Source organism: Rattus norvegicus, chromosome 3 (genome assembly GCF_021556685.1).
Source record: "Rattus norvegicus strain SHRSP/BbbUtx chromosome 3, alternate assembly SHRSP_T2T, whole genome shotgun sequence".
Taxonomy (NCBI): Eukaryota; Metazoa; Chordata; class Mammalia; order Rodentia; family Muridae; genus Rattus; species Rattus norvegicus.
This window is the reverse complement of record NC_141536.1, coordinates 97,399,165-97,425,937: the sequence shown is the minus strand read 5'-3', so window position 1 is coordinate 97,425,937 and position 26,773 is coordinate 97,399,165. Positions and strand designations below refer to the sequence as shown.

The following is a 26,773-nucleotide window of genomic DNA, read 5'->3' as shown; positions in this document are numbered from 1 at the left end:
CATGAATTATGAATTCAAAGGAGACTGGTGGGGGTGGCAAAATGAAAGAGTTTAGAGGTAGGAAAGAGAAAGAAGAAATCTATGATAATATCAAACATGAAAAGAGAAGAAAAAAAGAAATGTAAAATGGACATATATATATATAAATATTTTAACAAAGACAGAACAAATGATGTTTCTTAGATCAATAATTTAGAAATGTTAATATTTGTATTAATCCACTGTGGCTAAATAAAACTTAATTTATTTTTCAAAGAAAAAAAGTTATATTGTCCTGGTTTCTCATAAGCTTTATATATTTTCTTCTTTATAAATATATTATTTTAGTTCTTTCCATGCTTTCAACAAGTCCCACTAAGCATAATTTTATCCACGGACTTCTTAGTATACATAAACAGATCCAAAGTCATTTAAACTTTGTTTCACATTTTATAATTTTGCCCTCTATAGGATAATAACTCTTCTATAATTAGCATTTTCTAAATATCTAAATAATATTTTGTAGTGATTGAAGAGTTGACATTGAGGCAATTTTCTTTGCTGTATAGCACTTGCTTGATGAATTAAGTTTTTTTTTTCTTTTTTTCGGAGTTGGGGACCAAACCCAGGGCCTTGCAGTTGCTAGGCAAGCGCTCTACCACTGAGCTAAATCCCCAACCCCTTAAGTTTTTATTAATGTAAATTGCACAATGAGTTTTATGTCACATTTTACTGTATGCATCTGATATACTTTGATCATATTTGCCCTCTATCACCCTTCATGTTCCTGCAGTTTTGGCATCCCTTTCTTTTTCCTGAGATTAATTTTCTTTAGCTCATGTCTTTTTTTCTACATTAAAATTTTATTTTCTTATGCCAACTCCTAATGGCATTAAATCTCTTGCACTATTGTTAGCATTTTTACCACAGTGTGAGAGCATACACAGAATTCATTAGTGTTATTTCAGGTACCATGAAGTAGTAGGTCATCTGGTATTACAAAAGCTCTTCCTCAGGAAGGAAGCAATCAGGTCAGTTCCAGCTCCAGGGTTCCGGGACTTATTGTTGGGAGAAATGGCAGAGATTTTCCCCTCATTCTGTAGCTATCTCTTCACTTTGTAAGTTGTTGCCTATGGTTTGTAGAAGTTTTTAATTGCATGTAATCCCGTTTTTCAACTCTTTTTACTATTTCCTGGGGTTTTAGATTACTATTCAGAAAGCATATATGCCTATAATTGAAGTTCCCATGATCTTTTCATCTTCAGTTATGTCAAAGTTTCAGGTATTATAGTAAGGCCTTTGATCTGTTCGGAACTGTGGAGAGCCAGAGTACTGCCATAGAGCAGTGTGTGCAGCCAAGGTCAGAGAGCAGTGTGTGCAGCCAAGGTCAGAGAGCAGTGTGTGCAGCCAAGGTCAGAGAGCAGTGTGTGCAGCCAAGGTCAGAGAGCAGTGTGTGCAGCCAAGGCCAGAGAGCACTGTGTGTAGCCAAGGTCAGAGAGCACTGTGTGTAGCCAAGGCCAGAGAGCAGTGTGTGTAGCCAAGGCCAGAGAGCAGTGTGTGCAGCCAAGGTCAGAGAGCAGTGTGTGCAGCCAAGGTCAGAGAGCAGTGTGTGCAGCCAAGGCCAGAGAGCACTGTGTGTAGCCAAGGTCAGAGAGCAGTGTGTGTAGCCAAGGTCAGAGAGCAGTGTGTGTAGCCAAGGCCAGAGAGCAGTGTGTGTAGCCAAGGTCAGAGAGCAGTGTGTGTAGCTAAGGCCAGAGAGCAGTGTGTGTAGCCAAGGTCAGAGAGCAGTGTGTGTAGCCAAGGCCAGAGAGCAGTGTGTGTAGCCAAGGTCAGAGAGCAGTGTGTGCAGCCAAGGCCAGAGAGCAGTGTGTGCAGCCAAGGCCAGAGAGCAGTGTGTGTAGCTAAGGCCAGAGAGCAGTGTGTGCAGCCAAGGTCAGAGAGCAGTGTGTGCAGCCAAGGCCAGAGAGCAGTGTGTGCAGCCAAGGCCAGAGAGCAGTGTGTGTAGCTAAGGCCAGAGAGCAGTGTGTGTAGCTAAGGCCAGAGAGCAGTGTGTGTAGCTAAGGCCAGAGAGCAGTGTGTGTAGCCAAGGCCAGAGAGCAGTGTGTGTAGCCAAGGTCAGAGAGCAGTGTGTGCAGCCAAGAGGACCTGTGTTTAGTCCGTAGAGAAACTTTCTCAAGAAGAGCTTTGTTTGCTGAAGTGATTTTAAGCTATAGCCGCAGAAATAAACTGCAAGTCTTGACCAGGATCAGGCTTTGGCTCCATTCCTTGTCTCTGTGTCTTTTCATCCTCACTTCCCAATTCCTGTTTCATGTTGACTTGGACCTGCAGGCTAGTTCACAGAGTTGATTTTCATGTTGAAGGGACATGGTGAAATTCATTCTTCATTTGTTAAATATATTATCCTTTCCTTCACTCAACATGTTTGGCATGTTGGAAAAATTCAGATCTTTGTACGTTTATTTCTAAGTAATGAATTAGTGAACCTTATTATTTTATTCCTGTCATGTCCTGTTTGCTTGTTTTTCTTGTTCCATTATTTATTTATTCATTTTATATCATGATCGCTGTCTCACCTCTCCATGACCCCCTCACAGTCCCTCCCCAATTCCCCATCCCCTTCTTCTCTGAGAGGGTGGAGGCGCCCCTGGATATAACCCCACCACGCCACATCAAGTCTCTTCAGGGCTGGGGGTATCCTTGCCCACTGAGGCCAGAAAAAGCAGCCCAGTTAGAGGAACTTGATCCACAGAGAGGCAAAAAGCACAAAGATTTTGGGTTTGGAACTCATGCCTTCTTGTTTGACAGGAAGTTCCTTTATGTGCTCAGCCATAAAAATAATAAATAATAAGCCTCCATTGGGCTTCTTCTTGAAACACACATTTTATACAAGTAGCGTTACTGAATTGCTAAAATTTAAGTGTAATATATACCCTTAGTGTTAATATCAGAAGTTGTTTATAACCAGGTTCTGAATCCAGTGACGATGACACCCCTAGGTGACAAAGACCCTCCTGTGTCTGTTGCCATGGCTTCCTCTGCACACTCTCTGCCCATGCCTCACCTGTATCACCTCTGTGTGTCTCTACCTGTGTTACCTATGTCACAGCTGGAATAATGGACAAGGTCCCTGACTCATCTCTCTTTTTTCTGTTCCTCTCTTCTTCCCCTCTTTCAATAACAGCCACCCAATTAGACAAGATGGATGAAGCAAAGAAGTGCAGACCGACAGGAGCCGGATGTAGATCGCTCCTGAGAGACACAGCCAGAATACAGCAAATATAGAGGCGAATGCCAGCAGCAAACCACTGAACTGAGAATAGGTCCCCTATTGAAGGAATCAGAGAAAGAACTGGAAGAGCTTGAAGGGGCTCGAGACCCCAAAAGTACAACAATGCCAAGCAACCAGAGCTTCCAGGGACTAAGCCACTACCTAAAGACTATACATGGACTGACCCTGGACTCTGACCCCATAGGTAGCAATGAATATCCTAGTAAGAGCACCAGTGGAAGGGGAAGCCCTGGGTCCTGCTAAGACTGAACCCCCAGTGAACTAGTCTATGGGGGGAGGGCGGCAATGGGGGGAGGGTTGGGAGGGGAACACCCATAAGGAAGGGGAGGGGGGAGGGGGATGTTTGCCCGGAAACCGGGAAAGGGAATAACACTCGAAATGTATATAAGAAATACTCAAGTAAATAAAAAAAAAAAAAAAAAAGAAAACAAAAAAAAAAAAAAAAAAAAATAACAGACCTCTCTCCTGAGGACTGTGCTGGCTTGGCGTGATCTGTCCAGGAATAAGCCATTTAACTAAGACTTAAAAACTACACAGGCAATAATAGGTCATTTTAGAATTGGGAATGTGGAAGGGAACAAAAAGAATGCAAGAGCTATGAAGTACAATCTGTGGGCATGTCACGACTAATGCAGTCATGATCCCGAGGCTGCCAGCCATGGCCTCTGCATAACAAAAAAGTCAAAAGTCAATCACAGACCAGAGAGTTCCTATGTACTACTACAACTTCTTGTTGAACTGTAAGCAACAGATGAAAACAAAAAAAAAACATATGTATAAATCAAAAATGCATAAATGTACAAAGAACCTTTTGTCCGTGTATGTGTGTATGTGTGTGTGTGTTCGGGGAAAGGGATAATAGTTGTGGGAGGGAAATATAAAATCATAGACAAAAATAAGATATGCTCAACTACTGCAGATATTGTTAAAGAACATATTTAATAAAAATATGGTGATATAAAAGTATTGATAGTTAAATCTATAATTACAATGGAGATAATTTTTTCTCAAAAAGATCAAAAACTACACATATATATGCAGTAAGGTTTGTGCATAGAAATGAATCATACTTACCTTTAATACGATTTTGGAAAAACAGGTATTTGTGTGTATTTTGTTACATAATTTTTCTTATAGCAACCGCTTTAACTTACTGAAATATACATACAGATTGATTTTAACCATTTCACATGAAATATTAGGGCATTATATTCATGAAATTATGGTTTTCATATCTATTTAGCAATAAACTAAAACTCGAAGTATTGTAAACACGTATATGTATAGTTTTATCCAGCAAATGACACAGTACATGAAATATCATTTCTATCATATCATCAAGAGTATATAAAATTTACTTAACTGGCCTTGGCAATTATGACATTTCACTGTCAATATAAAATAAAAATTAGACAAATAATTTTTGAACTGAGAAAAATATATTAAAATATATGCAAATTGTCTTCTTTGTGAAGGAATGAATTAAAAAATTCTGAATTCATATGAATAGATAACACTTGAAAACTGACAGGGATTAGGTCAATATGAGGCAATTAGCATTATGATTTGATTTCTCACACATATCCAGACTTCACAAATATCCTCAATATCTTCAGTGGCAAAAATAGAATTAGGATTGGTGTACTGGCATATAATGCCATATTTTAAAGAATGGCAGTATTGAGAAGAAGTTCAAAGCCAATTTTTAAAAATCTGATTAAATTGAATTCCCAACGTTGGGAACACAGATAATGTGTAGTAACATGATCATTTCTTTGGAACATTTTTACCATCTGCTAATCCTCAGCATATACAGGTATACTATGCAGAGTTGTTACTCATTCTAATGGATGAAGATATAAGTATTATAATTTCAAATGTATTTTTCTAATGCCTATTTTCATAACTATATACTAATTATAATTCATAGATTTCCAAAATGAGTTAGTATATAATTCAGTTTCCACAAAAAATGTGGATAAAATGGTGTATGAAAAATAAATTCTGATTATGTAAGATGTCTAAACCAGAATTCACATGTGATTTATCAGCTTCTTTATGGCATTTTTAATATCTTTATTTCTCAGTGTATAGATGGCAGGATTCAGGAGAGGTGTGATGACTGAGTAAAATACCGCAAGAAACTTGTCAACCCAAGTGATGCTAACTGGACACAGATAGATGAAAATGACTGGCCCAAAGAATAGCACAACCACTATGATATGGGATGTACATGTGGATAGTGCCTTTGATGAGCCATCTTTAGAGTGAAGTTTAACAGTTAATAGAATGTAAGTATAGGATATGAGCAAGAGGATGAAACAAGTTGTTGCTAAAACACCACTATCAGCATTTATTAGTATTTCCAGAATATCAGTATTCATGCAGGCTAATTTCATCACCAAAGGAATATCACAGAAAAAGCTGTCTACCAGTCTAGGTCCACAGAAAGGTAGTTCCAAAACCAGGATCAGTTGACTCATGGCATGTATGAAGCCAATGATCCATGATATCAAAACAAGCCAGATGCACTTCTGTCTGTCCATGATACTGCTGTAGTGTAGTGGCCTACAGATGGCCACATACCGGTCATAGGCCATTGTTACAAGAAGTACCATCTCACCTCCTCCAAAGAAGTGAACACAGAGGATCTGGCTCATGCAGCCCCCAAAGGATATGGTTTTATTATCTTTTAGAAGGTCAGTTATCAGTTTGGGGGTGGTTACTGAGGAAAGGCAGAAGTCAATAAATGATAGATTAGCTAACAGAAAGTACATGGGAGAATGGAGATGATGATCAATGATGATCAATATCACAATAAAGAGGTTGCCTACCACAGCCATCAGGTAGAGGGTGGAAAATGGCAGTAATAAGAAGATCTGTAGTTCTTTTGAAGCACAAAGTCCCTGAAAAATAAACTCAGTCACCACAGTCTGGTTTGCTTCTTCCATTTACTACAAGGTGTTCTGATGGGTTGAGAGAGACACAGTGGAACTAACAATTCCTGAAATAGAAACAATAACTTAATGTTCAGAGTTAAATAAGCAGAGAAAAATACAAATTATGTCTTAGTATTGTATCTACTCAAGTTTAAAATAGCTTTCCTATGTTGTTATACTTTTCTAATCAGGGAATGTTCAAAAATTATACATCTGAAATATACATCTTCAAAACAATATGTAAATGTATATAAATGAATATACTGTTGAAGAACATTAGTACCAAATGTTCTCTTATGCTTTACAACACTTAAAACTACCTGTTCTGTATGGAATCAGAAATAATTTTCTTCAATGAATACCTGAGTTAATATTAGAGCCTCTATATTTGACAAGTATAAGCTCAAAATGGCAATGTCTTGGCATATTACAGGAATAAACACAAAATTCCCAGGAACAAATCTATTTTCGACTAAGTATAAATAGACAAAATTGAATTAAATCTAATAAAATGAGTGATAAAACATCTTCATCAAATAATTTGAGAACCTACAGGCTGAAAGCATTATGTCTTTCCTTAAACTATAGACTTAGCCACTGAATTATGTCACTGAATATTTATATATTCCTAGACATGATGGATGCTACTTAATTCTAAATGGTACGATGTCATATACTAGTTTGAATAAATTATTCTTAAAATCTTCTCTACCTTTCTGTCTCAATTCTTTTTTCTTTTTCCTTTCCTTAATTGTCAGGGGACAATTTATTTCTCACAAATTTTTTTTCATCTTAATTTGTGTACTTTTTAATACTATATTTAAGTTTGAAATTGGAAGGCTAACATGTCAGGAAATTAGGAAATATTTTGCAATTTCTGTGCTAAGAACTTAAAAAACATTATATTTTATTAATAATATTCATATTGATTTCCTGTGTCAATCAGTTCTATAATAAAGTAGTAAAACTGTAGTGCAAAGTAAAGCCTTTCTGACTCCAAGTCCCCAATATTGCTTCTAGACTATGAAATAAATGACATGATAGGAATCTTGATGTTCAGTAGTCCAAGAAAATTAATGACATTTGTAAAACAAGGCATTTGTACATACAAATAAATATAAATGACCAACTTCATTAATAAAAATTATCAGGTTTGCATAAAAGTTAACTTATTGTGTTCAAAATCAAGCATATTTAACCCTTTGAATATCAGGGGCACTTCACATTTTTTTAGTGAATTCTGACAGCACTGTGATTATTCTAAACCCAGCCACTCTCATCTCCCTCCCATTTCTATTAACTACTTTACTATATTGTCTGTATCTTGAGAAAATAGAGCATCCAGTAATATAAAGATCATTAGATAACATTAGAGGAAGTTTAGTGGCCTGCAAGTATGACATTCGTTCAAGTTGAGGGACGTGGAACTTTCAAGTTTATAGTAAGAGATCATTAGATGTGAACATATAAACGTTTAAGTGTCCAAAGACTCAAGAATTAATTAGAAGGGAAAATTTCTACCATGTATTTGTCAAACAAAACATTTAAAAAATATAAATGTAAAACTCACTGTACAATCATCAAAGAAGTTAAAAAAAGTGCTACTAAAACAAACAAAACTTAAATGAGGAATTGTGATGAAAAATGAAAGCACAAATAGTTTGTGATGTATTATTCACTCCAGGAATCACCTTGTAAAGCAGGTCCTCCCTTTTAGATGATGTTTCCTATAATTCTTCCTTAAATATGAATCTCTCGGATTGTGGTTTCTGCTTTGACCATTTGTTCTGAATGTTTTACCTCAGTGTGGCTTATATACACTGACAACAGTCATGTCTACCTGGAAAGTTTCCCATTTTGCACATTAAATAGGACCACGAAGTTGGAAAGCCTTCTGCTTTCATACTCCTTTGGGATCCCTAGCCCTCAACATCTCTTGCTAATATAAATAAGAAAAGTTAACAATAAAGAAACATTATTCTTCTCATTTTAAAAATATTTTATAATTTATGAGTAAATATTTTATGACCATTATGACAACTTACAAGCTAAAAGATGAATCATATGGGACCTTGAGATTCCACAGCAAGTAAAGTCACTTGTGAAATCTGATGAACTGAGTTAATCTGAGATCCACAAGTTGGAGGAATATAATTAACTTATTAAAGTTATCTTCTGATGGCCACATGTGTTGTTATATGAGTGTGTGTATATGGACAAGTCTAATCAGGACACATGCACCCACCTAACATTGAATAAATTTAATAATTATTTGAAAAAGTGGGAAAATATGTTGTCAATAGCTTTACAGTTCACGTATCTCTTTAGATAAATACATCCCCACCCGGAAAGGTTAAGAGAGAATTTTTTTTCTTTCTTTTATGATACTTTATTTTTAACTGCTACCACACTTATGAATCAGGCAAACAATCTTATTTTAGATTGTATAATTTGCCTTTATTTTAAAGTTTATTTTACTATATGTACTTGAGGTGAACATCCTTATTTTTTGATAGACACTGAATCAGGCAAACAATCTTATTTTAGATTGTATAACTTGCCTTTATTTTAAAGTTTATTTTACTATATGTACTTGAGGTGAACATCCTTATTTTTTGATAGACACACATACAGTAAAATTGCATATGAGTGCTTTATATAGACAATGTGTACTAAGAGCATTTAAAATCTTTCAATATTTTATCACATAATTCTATTTCATTAAGTATGATTTTCATTTCATAATTTTAACTAATTATTTTTAACTATGCATGCATTTTAGAGAAATACTATTGTAGATGTATATATAGTTTTTTGTATAAATTACATACCCAAAAATATTTGTAATCATTCATGTGATAAAGCAATTATAGTTGGAAGTATATTTATTAATTATGTTCAATTACATTTTTATTACCATTGTATTAACCTCCAATTCCTCACATATAATGCACAATGCTGTCCTTCAATTCATGGCCTTTCTTTTTATTAATTGTTATTGCATTCATAACTACATATTTCTATAGAGGAATTTTAATCCATCAATATGGCCACTCAGATCACATCCAAAGACCTTCTAGGTCTGTGTGATCTGGTAGGGATGCAGCCAAAACTTTAGTACACACATTTAATATCTTTGGCTGGAATCCTTTGGTACACACACTTACTTGCAAAAAATGGTGTCTAAATGAGGGGCAAATTGTCTCATTACATCACTAAAACACAAACTAAGTTTCATTTTTCACAGTTGAAACTTAGTTGATAGGAATTCAAGGAATGGTCAAAGCAGTAATATTTTAAAGTAGTGTGTTATATTAGGTATTAGAAATTTACCACGTACAAAAGATAAATCAGGAACAGATAAACCATTTAAACAACCCCATAACTCCTAAAGAAATAGAAGCAGTCATTAAAAGTCTCCCAACCAAAAAGAGCCAAGGTCCAGATGGGTTCAGTGTAGAATTCTATCAGACCTTCATAGAACACCTCATACCAATACTATCCAAACTATTCCACAAAATTGAAACAGATGGATCACTACCGAATTCCTTCTATGAAGCCACAATTACTCTTATACCTAAACCACTCAAAGACCAAACAAAGAAAGAGAACTTCAGACCAATTTCCCTTATGAATGTAAAAACAAAAATATTCAATGAAATTCTTGCAAACCGAATCCAAGAGCACATTAAAACAATCATCCATCATGACCTTGTAGGTTTCATACCAGGAATGCAGGAATGGTTCAATATAAGGAAAAAATCATCAATAAAATCCACTATATAAACAAACTGGAAGATAAAAACCACATGATCATTTCATTAGATGCTGAGAAACATTTGACAAAATTCAACACCCCTTCACGAGAAAAGTCCTGGAAAGAACAGGAATTCAAGGCCCATACCTAGACATAGTAAAAGCCATATATAGCAAACCAGTTGCTAACATTAAACTAAATGGAGAGAAATTTGAAGCTATCCCACTAAAATCAGGGACTAGAAAAGGCTGCCCACTCTCTCCCTACTTATTCAATATAGTTCTTGTAGTTCTAGCCAGAACAATCAGACCACAAAAGGAGATCAAAGGGAGACTGATTGGAAAGGAAGAAGACAAAATATCACTATTTGCAGATGACATGATAGTATGTTTAAGTGATTCCAAAAGTTCCACCACAGAACTACTAAACCTGATAAACACCTTCAGCAATGTGGCTGGGTATAAAATTAACTCAAGTAAATCAGTAGCCTTCCTCTACACAAAAGAGAAACAAGCCGAGAAAGAGATTAGGGAAATAACACCCTTCATAATAGTCCCAAATAATATAAAATATCTCGGTGTGACTTTAACCAAGCAAGTGAAAGATCTATATCATAAGAACTTCAAGCCTCTAGAAAGAAATTGAAGAAGATCTCAGAAAATGGAAAGATCTCCCATACTCATTGATTGGCAGGATTAATATAGTAAAAATGGCCATTTTACCAAAAGCAATTCAATGCTTCAAGATTCAATGCAATCTCCATCAAAATACCAATCTAATTCTTCAGAGAGTTAGAAAGAACAATTTGCAAATTCACCTGGAATAATGAAAAACCAGGATAGCTAAAACTATCCTCAACAATAAAAGGACTTCTGGGAGAATCAATACCCCTGAACTCAAGTAGTATTACAGAGCAATTGTGATTAAAAACTGCATGGTATTGGTACAGAGACAGACAAATAGACCAGTGGAACAGAATTGAAGACCCAGAAATGAACCCACACACCTATGGTCACTTGATTTTTGACAAAGGCGCCAAAGCCATCCAATGGACAAAAGATAGCATTTTCAGCAAATGGTGCTGGTTCAACTGGACATCAGCATGTAGAAGAATGCAGGTCGATCCTTTCTTATCACCCTGTACAAAGCTTAAGTCCAAGTGGATCAAGGACCTCCACATCAAACCAGATACACTCAAACTAATAGAAGAAAACATGGGGAAGAATCTTGAAAACATGGGCACTGAAGAAAATTTCCTGAACAAAACACCAACCGCTTATGCTCTAAGATCAAGAATCGACAAATGGGATCCCCTAAAGCTATAAAGCTTCTATAAGTCAAAGGACACTGTTGTTAGGACAAAATGGCAACCAACAGAATGGGAAAAGATCTTTACCAATCCTACAAGTGATAGAGGGCTTATATCCAATATATACAAAGAACTCTAGAAGTTACACAGCAGGGAGACAAATAACCCTATTAAAAATGGGGTTCAGACTAAACAAAGAATTCACATTTGAGAATGCCAAATGGTTGAGAATCACCTAAAGAAATGTTCAACATCTTTAGTCATATGGGAAATGCAAATCAAAACAACCCTGAGATTCCACCTCACACCAGTCAGAATGGCTAAGAACAAAAACTCAGGTGACAGCAGATGCTGGCAAGGATGCGGAGAAAGACAAACACTCCTCCATTGTTGGTGGGATTGAAGACTTTTACAACCATTCTGCAAATCAGTCTGGATATTCCTCAGAAAATTGGACATTGAACTAACTGAGGACCCAGTTATACCTCTCTTGGGCATATACCCAAAAGATGTCCCAACATATAACAAAGACACATGCTCTACTATGTTCATAGCAGCCTTATTTATAATAGCCAGAAGCTGGAAAGAACCCAGATGCACTTCAACAGAGGAATGGATACAGAAAATGTGGTACATCTACACAATGGAATACGACTCAGCTATCAAAAACAATGACTTTATGAAATTCATAGGCAAATGGATGGAACTGGAAAATATCATCCTTTGTGAGATAACCCAATCACAGAAAAACACACATGGTATGTATTCATTGATAAGTGGCTATTAGCCCAAATGCTCGAATTACCCTAGATGCACAGAACACATGAAAGTCAAGAAGGATGAACAAAATGCAAATGCTTCAGTCCTTCTTTAAAAGGGGAACAACAATAGCCTTGGGAGGGAATAGGGAGGCAAAGTTTAGAACAGAGGCAGAAGGAACATCTATTCAGAGCCTACCCCATATGTGGCCCATACATATACAGCCACCAAACTAGATAAGATGGATGAAGCAAAGAAGTGCAGGCTGACAGGAACTGGATGTAGATCTCTCCTGAGAGACACAGCCAGAATACAACAAATACATAGGCGAATGCCAGCAGCAAACCACTGAACTGAGAACGGGACCCCCGTTGAAGGAATCAGAGAAAAGACTGGAAGAGTTTGAAGGGGCTTGAGACCCCATATGAACAACAATGCCAACCAACCAGACCTTCCAGGGACTAAGCCACTCCCCAAAGACTAAACATGGATTGACCCTGGCTCCAACTGCACAGGTAGCAATTAATAGCCTAGTAAGAGCACCAATGGAAGGGGAAGTCCTTGGTCCTGCCAAGCCTGAACCCCCCCCAGTGAATGTGATTGTGGGGGGAGGGTGGTAATGGGGGGACGATGGGGAGGGGAACACCCATATACAAGGGGAGGGAGAGGGACTAGGGGGATGTTGACCTGGAAACCGAGAAAGGGAATAACAATTGAAATGTAAATAAGAAATAAAGTTAAAAAGATGGGAAAAAAAGAAATTATTCTTTATAAATTAACCTTTATATACATTAACTTGGATACATTTTAAATTGAAAAAATATAACATATCATATTTGAAATAAAGGACCTCCTCATGGGAAGAATAGATTACAATTTTCATTAAATTCCTACTAGTTTAGGCTGGTAAGATGAAGAAGTGGGTAGATGGACCGTTCATACTTTCCTAGAAGGTATAAGATTTGAAGTGTTTTGAATAAATTGTATGTTTCTTTATATTTTGAATAATTGTCATTGTTTAAATTTCACAATTTTGTGGTGCATTCCTAATCAGGCATACATCCTGTGTTTTGTTTTGTTACTCATTGCCTATATATATATCCAAACTTCATGTATTCCTTTTTGTATTATTCCATCACATACTTCCTATATCCACTATTTTCCAGGAATTTTGCTGCTAAGTCATGGGTTAGCCATCTGAAAATTGAAAGTTTCACAACTCTGAGATATCTTTATTCTCATGTTATTCAAGGCTACAAATGTTTTAGAAAATATAGATTTTGAAAGAATGTATACATCATATGTGTCTTGATCTCACTTTCCATATCTAACAGACACACACTTTTCACATTTATTTCAATTATGTTACCATATATAATATCTCTCCTTTGTCTTAATTTTAGAGACAGTTATATAATTTGGTCATTAGTAACTGAACTTTTGTTACTGTCTTTCAAACAATTGCCTGAATTAGACTCTTGGACTTGACAATAAACTTAGTGTGTAGCTACACTGTTTGTTTTCACTTTTTGTTTTATGTTTCACATACTCAGTTAGGAAACTGAGTAATGCATATGTGATTTATATTCAGTAGTTCATTTATTTAAGCTTTGGAAAAATGTCTTGTTTTTATTAAAGATTGATATGCTGCAGAATTTCAAACATTTATAGACACAGTCACGGTTTAAGAAGGAAAGTGATGTTGGTGACCATGATCTTTAGATAGACAGCTCAACGAACATTATATAGAATCACTAAACGTGAGAAAAAGGAGGCAACAATATCAGTAATATCTAGTCAGTTAACTAAATATGACTAGGAGAAACAAAAATTGAGAGTGAAAATATGGATGTGATTATTTAATAACTATTTGAATAAAAATATATGACAAGAAACTAGTTTAGAATACAATGCCTGACCCATATATAAAACTAAGGTTGCTTCACTGTAAATATAATATGATTCTTCACAAAATCTGAGGAAATAAAATTTCTGTCATAATAATAAGAAAAACCCCCAACTGTAGGTACAAAGAAGTCATAGGTAGAAATGTGCAGGAAGAGTTCCCTGCACCCAAATCCCGTGGGGAAGAGAGCTGACCACGCAGGAGTGAAGACATCCTGAGACTGCAGGACAGACTGCCACCTCTGCAAACCTCTACCCACATCCCTGGTCCAAGGGGAAACTGCACAGTGCCTCTGGACACAGGGATATAGGAACAGACAGCGGCCAGTACTCGTGGTTCTGGTCTCTGCCCAGGACCCAGCTGAACCAGCCAAACAGCTCCCTGCACCCAAATCCCATGGGGGAGAGAACCAGACCCTCAGAAGTGTGGACACTCCTGAGAAGCCAGAGGAGACTACCCTATGCCCACAGTCCAGACCCAAGAGGGAATTGCATAGTGTCAACTGTGCCAGCTGGGTGCAAGGACCTATGAGCCATCAGGGGCAGGACGCTTTGATTCCTGCTGGCACCTAGAGCTGGAAGACAGTCTCCAGGAGAAACACCTGAAATCAGAACACCTGATCTCAGGAAAGGCTGAAAGGTAACAGGAAAGGAGTTCTACAGAAGTGCTGACACAGAGGTCTACAGCAGGGTCAAGTCACTCTCATAAACAGCAAGACAAGTAAACACCAGAGACAACCCAATGGCTAGAGGCAAGCACAGGAACCTAATCAACAGAAACCAAGACTACTTGGAGTCATCAGAGCCCAGTTCTCCCACCAAAGAAAATACTGGATATCCAAACACACCAGAAAAGCAAAATTGAGATTTAAAATCACATTTTTTGATAATGATGGAGGACTTTAAGAAAGACATAAAGAACTCCCTTAAAGAAATTCAGGAAAACACAAGTAAACAAGTAGAAGCCCTTAGAAAGGAAACACAAAAATCCCTGAAAGAATTACAGGAAAACACAACCAAACACATGAAGGAATTGAAAATGGAAATAGAAACAATAAAGAATGCACAAAGGGAGACATCCCTGGATATAGAAAACCTAAGGAAGAGACAAGGAACCGTAGATACAAGCATCACCAACAGAATACAAGAGATAGAAGAGAGAATCTCAGGAGCAGAAGATTCCATAGAAATCATCAACACAGCTGTCAAAGGTAATGTAAAATGGAAAAAGCTACTGGTCCAAAACATACAGGAAATCCAGGACTCAATGAGAAGATCAAACATAAGGATAATAGGTATAGAAGAAAGTGAAGACTCCCAACTTAAAGGGACAGTAAATATATTCAAAAAAATTATAGAAGAAAACTTCTCTAGTCTAAAGAACAAGATGCCCATAAACATACAAGAAGCCTACAGAACTCCAAATAGATTGGACCAGAAGAGAAATTCCTCCCCTCACATATACTTAAAACACCAAATGGACAAAACAAAGAAAGAATATTAAAAGCAGTAAGAGGAAAAGGTCAAGTGACATATAAAGGCAGACATATCAGAATCACACCAGACTTTTCGCCAGAAACTATGAAGGCCAGAAGATCCTGGACAGATGTCATATGGACCCTAAGAGAACACAAATGCCATATCAGAATCACACCAGACTTTTCGCCAGAAACTATGAAGGCCAGAAGATCCTGGACAGATGTCATATGGACCCTAAGAGAACACAAATGCCAGCCCAAGTTACTGTATCCAGCAAAACTCTCAATTAACATAGATACAGAAACCAAGATAATTCATCACAAAACCAAATTTACACAATATCTTTCTACAAATCCAGCCCTACAAAGGATAATAGATGGAAAACTTCAACATAAGGAGAGAAACTACACTGTACAGAAAGCAAGAATATAATTTCTCAGCTGAGGATTATTGAATGACCAAAAAGCACCTAAAGAAATGTTCAACATCCTTAGTCATCAGGAAAATGCAAATCAAAACAACACTGAGACTCCACCTCATAAAAATCAGAATGGTTAATATAAAAAATTCAGGCGACAGCAGATGCTGGCAAGGATGTGGAGAAAGAGGAACACTCCTCCATTGCTGGTGGGACTGCAAACTGGTACAACCACTCTGGAAATCAGTCTGGAGGTTCTTCAGAAAATTGGATATTGCACTACCTGAGGACCCAGCTATACCTCACCTGGGCATATACCCAAAAGATGCTCCAACATATACAAAGACACGTGCTCCACTATGTTCACTGCAGCCTTATTTATAATAGCCAGAAGCTGGAAAGAACCCAGATGCCTTTCAACAGAGGAATGGGGTAAAAAATGTGGTACATCTATACAATGGAGTACTACTCAGCTATCAAAAACAATGACTTCATGAAATTCATAGGCAAGTGGAATGAACTAGAAAATACCATCCTGAGTGAGGTAACTCAATCACATAAAAACACACTTGATATGTACTCATTGATAAGTGGATATTAGCCAAAAGCTCAAATTGTGCAAGATGCAATCCACAGGCCACAGGAAGCTCAAGAAGAAGAATGACCAAAATGTAGATGCTCCCACTCCTTCTTAAAAGGGGGAAAAATATCCATAGGAGAGGATATGGAAGCAAAGTTTAGAGCAGTGCCTCAAGGAACGGCCATTCAGATCCTGCCGCACATGTGGCCCATATATATACAGCCACCAAAACTAGATAAGATTGGTGAAGCTAAAAAATGCATGCTGAAAGGGATCGGATATAGATCTCTCCTGAGAGACACATCCAGAGGATGTCCAATACAGAGGTCAATGCTAGCAGCAAAGCACCAAACTGAGAACAGGACCCCCTTTGGGGAAATTAGAGGAAGGAATGAAAGAGTTGAAGGCGCTTACAACCTCATAAGAACAACAATGTCAACCAACCAGAGCTTCCAGTGACTAAACCACTAACCAAAAGACTATACCTGGACTGACTCAGGGCTCCAACTACATATGTAGCAGAGAATAGCCTTGTTGGGGCATCAGTGGAAGGGGAAGCCCTTGATCCTGCCAAGGTTGGACCCCCAGTTTAGGGGAATGTGGGGGGTGGGGCAGTAAGGGGGATAGAGTGGGGAAATACCCATATGGGGAGGGGGAGGGGAGAGGATAGGGGCTTATGGACCAGAAATCCGTGAAGGGGAATAACATTTGAAATGTAAGTAAAGAAATATATCTAATAAAAAATTAAAAATAAAGAAATGTGTACGAATAAGGCAATGATACAGAACATAAGTATGTCAATAAATGTCAATGCCTATGATGGCTATAAAAATAAAAATTAAAGCGAGTACTGTTCAGGATATTATGACTTATAATTGTTTTTCTCTATAACTATTTGTAGAAAGGAAAACACACTTGAAGGAAAGAAAGACAGTAACAGATTAAGCAATGAGAAGCTTGAAAATAAAAACACCAATTAGAATGTACAGAATGTACAGAAAAATCCAGTGTCTGTACTTTTGTTTGCTTGCTTGTACCTGTTATTTTTCATTACATTTTTATGATTTATCATTAAATTATTCTGACCATAATTTCTCTTACCTTAACTCTTCCCGGATATTCTCCACCTTCCACAACAAACCAATTATAGATTGCTCCTTTTTTCTCCCTTTAGTAAGGAAACAGGCAAACAAACAAACAAAACCAATATGAGTAAAATATAAAAAAAGTAAAAGAAAATAAGTGTGTGTGTGTGTGTGTGTGTGCGTGTGTATGGTTTATTTCATATGAGTTTTTTCTTCATATATTGTTTCTTTTATATATGGTTTCTTTTTCTTTCATGTACACACACACACACACACACACACACACACACACACACACACACAGCCCAAAATCAGGAACTGTAGCTTACAACAACAAAAACAGCAAGGCAAATATTACCCCCCTCCAAAAAGCATTATAAGACAAAAAGTCTACAAAAACATCATTACTTAATTTTGTGTTTGCCATCTACTACTGGGAATAGGGTCCACATTTAAGGTGGTTAGTATACACAATGAAACTCCATTGGAAAAAACGGGTTTTTATTCAGAGCTATACTGAGGATATTTTCTTGATTAGCCATGTTTGCTCCTACCCATTTCCCATTCACAGTGCTGGAATCTAATCTAGGCTGAAACTGTGCAGGCTCATGTGCACTGTCGTAATCTCTGTGAGTTCATAATATATCAGTTCTGTTGTGTTTAGCAAACACTGTTTCCTTGGCGTCATCCATCTCTTTGCTTCTTACAATCATTTTGCCTCCTCTTCCACATAGATTCCCAATCCATGAAGAAAGGAGGTTGATTAAGTCATCTCATTATATTTGTGTCCCAATTTTTCTACCATTCTATGAATTGTCCAGTTCTGCTTCCCTCTGATTGTCCCTATCTACTTTAAGAAGAAACTTCTCTAATGATGGCTGAACAAGGCACTCATCTCTAGGTATTGCTATAGCAAAACTGAGAAAGGCTTTTCTATAATCACGGCTGGCCTCCAACACACCATCCCAGATTGACCTTAAATTCATGATCTTCAAGTATTGCCACCACCCATGTGGTAGCACAGAAACTATCTAGATTCAAAAACAGTAACAATAACAACAAAAAAAGAAAAAGAAAGAAAGAAAGAGAAGGTGTTATATTAGTAACTTAAGGAAAGTAGAAATATATAAAATTAAATTGATGGATCTCTTTGGAAAATTCATAGCATATATTTAATGGACTACCATTTGAGAACATAGTTTGATAATTAGGAATATGAATTACTATATCCTTTATCTATGGATATAAGACTAACTCTTATACTTCATATCCCTAAAATTCAGTGTCTCCATCTATAACATTGATCTAAATGTTCAGCAGTCAAACATTAGGTAGAGTTTGAACAAACCTGTAGAAGATGGGGAGGCATCATACTGGGTTGCCTAGCCTAGCTATAACATAAGGAGAATTGCCTAGTCTTACTGCAACTTGATAAGACATATTTGGTTAATATCTCTGGCAAGCCTGTCCTTTTCTGAAGAAAAATTGAGGAGGAAAGAATAGGGGAGGGGACCGAGGGTAGGTGGTAGAGGAAAAGAGGGGAAGGAATGTAAAAGCAAAATAATAACAAAAAGAAGAAAAAAAATAACCAAAAAGTCAAAGGAAAACTTGGTTGGTGATTGTCTATAATCAGCAATATAAGCTCTCTTTCTGGGCTTCTATGAAAATGCTAGGATAAAAAGTCAGAACTGCCACATTGTTTCTGGGTTCCTCAGCAGTAAATGGAGCAAACACTATCAGTAAGATGCAGAGCTGAGCTCCTGTTTCACTTCGCCTCTAGCTCACTGGGATGTAGGCAAACATTTCTTTATTCTAGATACATACAAATATACATATAAAACATAAGGGTGGGCAAGAATAATACCAGTAGGAAGACAGAAAAATGCACCTTACACTCTTTCAATATTATCCTGATAACAAATCAGCATGAGACTGTTTTCAGGAATGTGATTTAATATGTCTCACAATTGCTGTTAGTGAAAGTCTCCAACTTAGTAAAAAAAAAAAAACATGGACCCTAATAGCATTTTTCAATACATACATAAATAATTTCTTCCCATGGAGCAATAACCACAAAAATATATAACTTATTTATGTAACACAATAAATTCATAGTAACATTGGAAAAAAAAAAGAAAACTCTTCCCTAATGTAGGAAGACAACCGTGTGTACTATTGCTTAGAGAATAACAAACTAAAGATTAAAAACATCTAAGCAACTCCAGAAGGAATGCTGTTCAGTTTGCGGGGAGAAGATTGCCAGATATTCCATGTCAAAATAATCAATATTTTAATTATGTGATCTGTATCTGTCCTAAATCAACCATAAACTCTTCCCTCGCCCTCTTTCTCCCAGATTGTAGCCAGCCTTTTTGATTGTAGTGTGAGACTCGAGGTGACTTTTAACTACCTGGAGACCCCCAAGTCAGACAAGAGATACAAACGCAAGAGGTTTACTTTTCCGATGAGTTGGGTTGACCCTCAATCAGCCCCCTGTGGCAAGTGACTAGAAGGCGACCCTAAATGGCTATAACAAGCAGTTTTTATATTTTTTAAGGGTACAGGTTACATCAGCAACAGTTTAAATCATTAACAGTTACATCATTTACAGTTTAAACTTATTGTCTAAGCATTTGAATTTATTGGCTGCCAAGCATATGACATGCATTTGAACTCTATCTGGGACCAGAGGGTCAGGTGACTCTCAGTTAGCAAGGTCACTGCAGTTTTTCAAGAATGTCCCTGCTCCTCTGAGAACTGTGGATGGAGAATGGAACTTGGCCTAGCCTTGACCAGAGGCAGGAAGCTGGTACTTGGCCTAATCTTGACCTGAGGGCATAGGTGTAAGGCTGGCGAAAGCCCCTAGGGTCCTACACAGGAACCCCATAACCTACCTACTTTCTACCAGGCCAAGCCTCTTAATATCTCTTACACTTCAGTAAGAACTAGGGTCCTTCATTAGCACTGATTGAATGCTCTCAGCCAACATATCTGGGATTTGTACTCCAATGCTCAATTCAAGGTGCTTTCTCAGTAAAGGTTATGTTCTCATCTTATTTATCAAGGCTGTGACTCTCTAAGACTCTAAAGAATCTTTCTTCTCTTCCTTGCCCCCAATACAGCCCTTCTCCATTTGACCCATTTTTCCCTGTGACTAAACTAAATTGAGACAATCTATGTATTTTGATCATACTTCACCATTATAGATACACACCTCAGAGAGCAAAATACCCCTTACTTGGATATATCACTTCCAGTTTGACCTGGGGATTTCTATTCATATAGCTCTTGGTCATGGTGGCAGACACACTATTCTCTCATCATTCAGCAACTGGATCCCATCTTTAATATAAAGATTTCAGTCAATGACTTTTACTTTGATAAGACACATGAAAAGCTTCATAGAGTTTCTCTGATGCTTAATAAGTCATTTTGGAAGACTGAGGAAAGTCAGAAGGAATAGTTAAGGATTCATCATTAGAGTTATTTTTTTATTTTAGCTTTGGTTCGAGTATTAACATATATTCATTAATACCAAACAGGTATCGTCAGTGAATTTAATAATGAACATTGGATCTTAATGTTAATAAAATATTTTCATAGTCACATAGTCCTAAGAACCAGCCTTGGCTAGGTCTAAGTTCTTGAGAGCTCTCATGGGTCCAAGCTGGCAACCTATGTTCTGCTCAAGATCACTCCCTAGACAAGCTATCGCTTGACACTGTAGTTTGCTTTTTAGATAGCTATCTCTCTGTCTCTGTCTCTCTGTCTCTCTGTCTGTCTCTCTTTGTCTCTGTCTGTCTCTCTTTGTCTCTGTCTGTCTTTCTCTGTCTCTGTCTCTTTCTGTCTGTCTCTGTCTCTCTCTCTTTCTCTCTCTCTCTCTCGTGTCTGTGTGTGTGTATGTGTGTGTGTGTGTGTGCGTGCGTGTGTGTGTGTGTGTGTGTGTGTGTGTGTGTGTGTGTGTGTGTGTGTGTGTGTTCTGCTCTGCTCTGCTCTAGACAGCGTTTTCTGGATATTCTAAAAAAGCTCTCTGGTTGAGACAGCTCCTTTTCTGCTCCAGACATCTCTCTCTGCTGGTAAAAATTCTAAAGGGTCCCTGGATAGCACATGGGTTTTCTGACTAAAATCAGGAAAGTTGCCATAAAAAATTCTTGGATCTTAGAAAAACTCTATAGAAAAATTCTTGTCTTTCCTTATAAAATTCAGAAAGCCAGAAAAATTCTAAAAGAGTTGTGTTCAGTCTTTAGCCAGCCTTTCCTGGATAGCTGCCAGCAAACATTCTAAAAGAGCCATGTCTGCCCTCTAAGTAAATTTTGGGATTTCTAAGATCAGAGAATTCCTGCTAGAAAATAATTTTAAAAGAGCTATGAAAAATTCTAAGTGAGCTGTGTTACCTTCTCCATGGATTTTCCGACTAAAACCAAAAATTCTGTTAGAAAAAATTCATGAACTGTTTTTGGTCTCCAGAGGTCCTCAGGCAGCTCAGTTCTCTCTAGAATAAGGAAAAAAAAATTCTTAAAAAGGAAGTGCTATCACTTTCTGCTAACTCTTGTCATACAGACCCAAAGCTAAGTTTTTAATTTACGTATCAATTCAGTTTTTATTCCAGGTTCCCTCTTGACCATCCCACAAAATAGCATTCTATGACCTTAGCCTCTTGACTCTTAGATAAAGGAAAACAAGTACATTTATTTTTCTCTTTTTAACACTGCAAAAGAATTTAGAGATTTTCCTGCCTTTGTAAACTTAGCTAGTTGGGTTGCACCTTTTTTTGAGATTACCATTCTGACCATAACTGGACCCAAATTCAGACTGTCCCAGGCTGACCTTGAACTCAGAAATTTGCCTGCATTTGTATCTGCCTATCTGTATCTGAAGCTGGCTTATAGTTTAGCTGCTTCTGTTCCTTCAGATTTATGAAGCTCGTTAATATATTTCATCCTTATATTTTGCATAGTTGAGAAGTTACATATTTTCAAAGTAATGCTTTTAGAGCTCTTTTCCACAGCCTTAAGGGCTGTCCTGAAAATCTCAGTGCTTAACATTTTGCTGTGACATTAGCCATACATTTGACTTTGACGCTCATGCTGTCTCAGATTACGATGGAGTTATTCAAGTTGACAGAGAGGACAGTCCTCGGAAAAATGTGAAAATATGTATATTATTACATAAACAAACCTTATACCTACAGCAGCCATCGACACTCATGGAGGACCATGCCTGCTGGCCCTGACCCTCAGACAGGAGCCATATCCTTCCTCCCCGACAAAAACCAGGCTACATAGTCTGATGGAATGGCCAATTTGCCTATTCTATTTTGCATCTGATAAAAATTGACTTTTCCTTTTCCAGCCAGCGCCCAGCGATGGGCATCTCTTGGGACAACTGGCACAAGTGCTGCAAGACCGGGGATAAGAGAAAACCCTACCTCAAGAAGGAGAAGTACAAGCTGGGACGGCCAGCTGCCAACACTAAGATTGGCCCTCTCCGCATACACACAGTCTAAGTTCGAACAGGCAATAAGAAGTATCGTGCTCTGAGATTGGATGTGGGGAACTTTTCCTGGGGCTCAGAGTGTTTTACTCTCAAAACAAGGATCATTGATGTTGTCTACAGTGCATTCAACGTCTGCACCAAGACCCTGGTGAAGAACTGCATTGTGCTTATTGACAACACACCTTACCGGCAAGTGGTACCAGTCCCAGTCACACCATGAGCTGCTCCTGGGCCGCAAGAAGAGGGCCACGCTGATTCCTGAGGAGGAAGAGATTTTAAACAAAAAACGATCAAAGAAAATTCAAAAGACATACGACGAAAAGAAAAAGAATGCCAAAATCAGCAGTCTTCTGGAGGAGCAGTTCCAGCAGGGCAAGCTACTCACCTGCATTGCCTCAAGACCAGGCCAGTGTGGCAGGGCAGATGATTACGTGCTCGAAGGCAAGGAGTTCAGTCTGCGGAAGATCAAAACCTGGAAAGGCAAATAAACCATCATTCATAATTCATGTAATAAAGGTGTTTGCTGTTCTGTTAAAAAAAAAAGACTCCCAAAAAACCAAACACATGGAAGACAGTTTCTATTGAATATCAGTAATACAATAGATACTGACTACCACCAGTCATATTAACATGCTGTATTACTGTGCATAAGATCTATTTTTATCTATGTGCCATTAATCATAATTACTCATTATTCAAATTCAAAAGAGCAAACCTCCCTCGGTTTCACATCCCTCAAAGACACTGAGAGTGAAATCTATGGTTACACAGGTAGGTAGAGCAAAATTCTCTAGTCTTCTGTTACCATGACACATTATTACTTACCTTCAACTTGTTCTGTGTTTTTCTCTTTGTAATTTATCATTGGATTTTTAGTTTCCTTCACCAGCTCACCTAGTTGAATAATTTTTTAATTATTTTTTTTATTTATTCACTTTACACCCCAATCACTGTCCACTTCCCTGTTGTCCCCTCCCATAAGCCTTCCCTCATCCCTCCTTCCGTTTACCTCTGAGCAGGTGCAGCACCACTCTGGCACTTTCTGACTCAGCAGGGCTAGATGCTTCCTCTTGAAAGACCCCCAGAGCGGGGAGACCCTCACTCAAGTCTCAGAACCCCCAAAACACGACGTTTATTTATAGGAATCAGTGCACTTGGGTCGAGACTCGTATCCCACGTAGGGGCAGAGGAGTTCGACACTGAGTGGCTGGGAGAAGAGGTACCCCAAGGAGGTAGGGAGGGCGTAATTGGAAAATATCGAGAATACCAGTGAAAAATCATAAGGAGAAGCTTCCTGTTTCTCAAGATTGTTTAACTTTATGGCCAGCCAGTTCCTGGGAGAAGCTTCCTGTTTCTTGAGATTGTTCTTTAAGATTTTAACTTAAAGTTAATCTAACTCTATGGTCAGTTAGTTCCTGGGAGAGAGTTGCCAAACTGGCTGGTATAATTGCAATTCCAGGGCCCGAACAGTTTCTTCTGCATCTAAACAGATGCCCTTCAACAGAGGAATGGATACAGAAAATGTGGTACATCTACACAATGGAATATTATTCAGCTATCAAAAACAATGACTTTATGAAATTCATAGGCAAATGTTTGGAACTGGAAAATATCATCCTGAGTGAGGTAACCCAATCACAGAAAAACACTCATGGTATGCACTCATTGATAAGTGGCTATTAGCCCAAATGCTTGAATTACCCTAGATGCCTAGAACAAATGAAACTCAAGACGGATGATCAAAATGTGAATGGTTCACTCCTTCTTTAAAAGGGGAACAAGAATACCCTTGGCAGGGAAGAGAGAGGCAAAGATTAAAACAGAGACTGAAGGAACACCCATTCAGAGTCTGCCCCACATGTGGCCCATGCATATACAGCCATCCAATTAGACAAGATGGATGAAGCAAAGAAGTGCAGACCGACAGGAGCCGGATGTAGATCGCTCCTGAGAGACACAGCCAGAATACAGCAAATACAGAGGCGAATACCAGCAGCAAACCACTGAACTGAGAATAGGACCCCCGTTGAAGGAATCAGAGAAAGAACTGGAACAGCTTGAAGGGGCTCGAGACCCCATATGAACAACAATGCCAAGCAACCAGAGCTTCCAGGGACTAAACCACTACCTAAAGACTATACATGGACTGACCCTGGACTCTGACCTCATAGGTAGCAATGAATATCCTAGTAAGAGCACCAGTGGAAGGGGAAGCCCTGGGTCCTGCTAAGACTGAACCCCCAGTGAACTAGACTGTTGGGGGGAGGGGGACAATGGGGGGAGGGTGGGGAGGGGAACACCGATAAGAAAGGGGAGGGGGGAGGGGGATGTTTGCCCGGAAACTGGGAAAGGGAATAACACTCGAAATGTATATAAGAAATACTCAAGTTAATAATAAAAAAAAATAAAATAAAAAAAATTATATGCAAAAAAAATGTCTCTGAAGTAAATGATCATCAATTTTTTTAAAACAGCAATATCTCTATAGCTACTAGCTCATTGCAATTCGATTATTTTTCAATAGAAAATGTATATACATATAGAGAGATACTGATATATAAACTTTATGAGGTATAAAATTTATTTAGTAATTATGCCAAAATTCCTCTTGCATATATCACCCTTTTCTATGCATTAACTTAGATACATTCTATTCTTAATTGTAAAAACTAAAAAAATATATTCAAGATAAAGGACTCATAGACGAAAGAATAAGTTGGTATAGTCATTTAATTCCTATTAGCTTAGGTTAGTGAGATGAAGAAGTAGTTAAAGGGACTTTTCATATGCCAAGTTTCTTGGTAGGTATAAAATTTGAAATGTTATGAAAAATAGTCTGTTTCTTTTGTTTTATTTAAGTGTAATTGTCATTGTTTATATTTTACAACTTTGAACTGGAGAGATGGCTAAGGTTAAGAGCATTGACTGCTCTTCCAGAAGTCCTAAGTTCAATGCTTAGCAAACACATGGTGGCTCACAACCATCTCTAATGGAATCTGATGCCCTTGTCTGGTGTATCTGATGACAGCTACAGTGTACGCATAAATAAATCTTTTAAAAAATTTACAACTTTGTAGCTATGGTGATTTGAATGTGCATGGCCCACGGAATGACAGTTAGGAGATATGCCCTTGTTGGAGTAAGTATGGGCCTATTAGAGTAAATGTATCACTTTGTTGGTGGGCTTTGAGACCCTTCTAGCTGCCTGGAAGCCTGTCTTCTCCTGTTTGTCTTCAGAACAACTCTAGTACTTGACAATATACTGTTAGTCCATAGCTCCAAAAGGCCATTTATTTTTACTTTTAGTTTTAATATTTTACATATTCAGCTAGAAAATATGGTAATTCACATATAACTCATATTTAATAATTCATTACCTTAGACTTTGAAATACTATGCTGTTTAATTAAAGTTTATAGACTATGATACAGAACTTCAAAATGTTTATGGTTATACTCAAGGATTAAGTGGGAAAATCCTATTGACAACGTTCATCTTTATATAGACTCTTCAAAAATACTACATAAAATGACAAACATAAGAATAAAAGGAGGCAACAATATCATTCATACATATCAGTTAAGAAAATATGACAAGGAGCAACAAAATTTGAAAGTTGGTAATCTAGATGGAATTATTTAATAACTATTTAAGTGTAAATATATGAAATGCATAACATCTAGTTTAGAAAATAATAATAATACCTAATTGAGATATAAAATTAAGGTTGTTACATTGAAATTACAGCATGCTTCTTCTCACAATCTGAGGAAATAAA

General features: G+C 37.5%; 1 protein-coding gene and 1 pseudogene across 1 annotated transcript; one reads left to right on the top strand and one right to left on the bottom strand.

Annotated features, from left to right (window-relative positions):
* Positions 1-5,301: 5,301 nt before the first annotated feature.
* Or4k77 (olfactory receptor family 4 subfamily K member 77) lies at positions 5,302-6,219 on the bottom strand. Its single transcript, NM_001000614.1, is given in 1 exon segment — positions 5,302-6,219. A coding segment is annotated over 1 exon segment (918 nt).
* Positions 6,220-22,864: 16,645 nt separating this feature from the next.
* Rps8-ps16 (ribosomal protein S8, pseudogene 16) lies at positions 22,865-23,483 on the top strand (annotated as a pseudogene).
* The last annotated feature ends 3,290 nt before the right edge of the window (positions 23,484-26,773 follow it).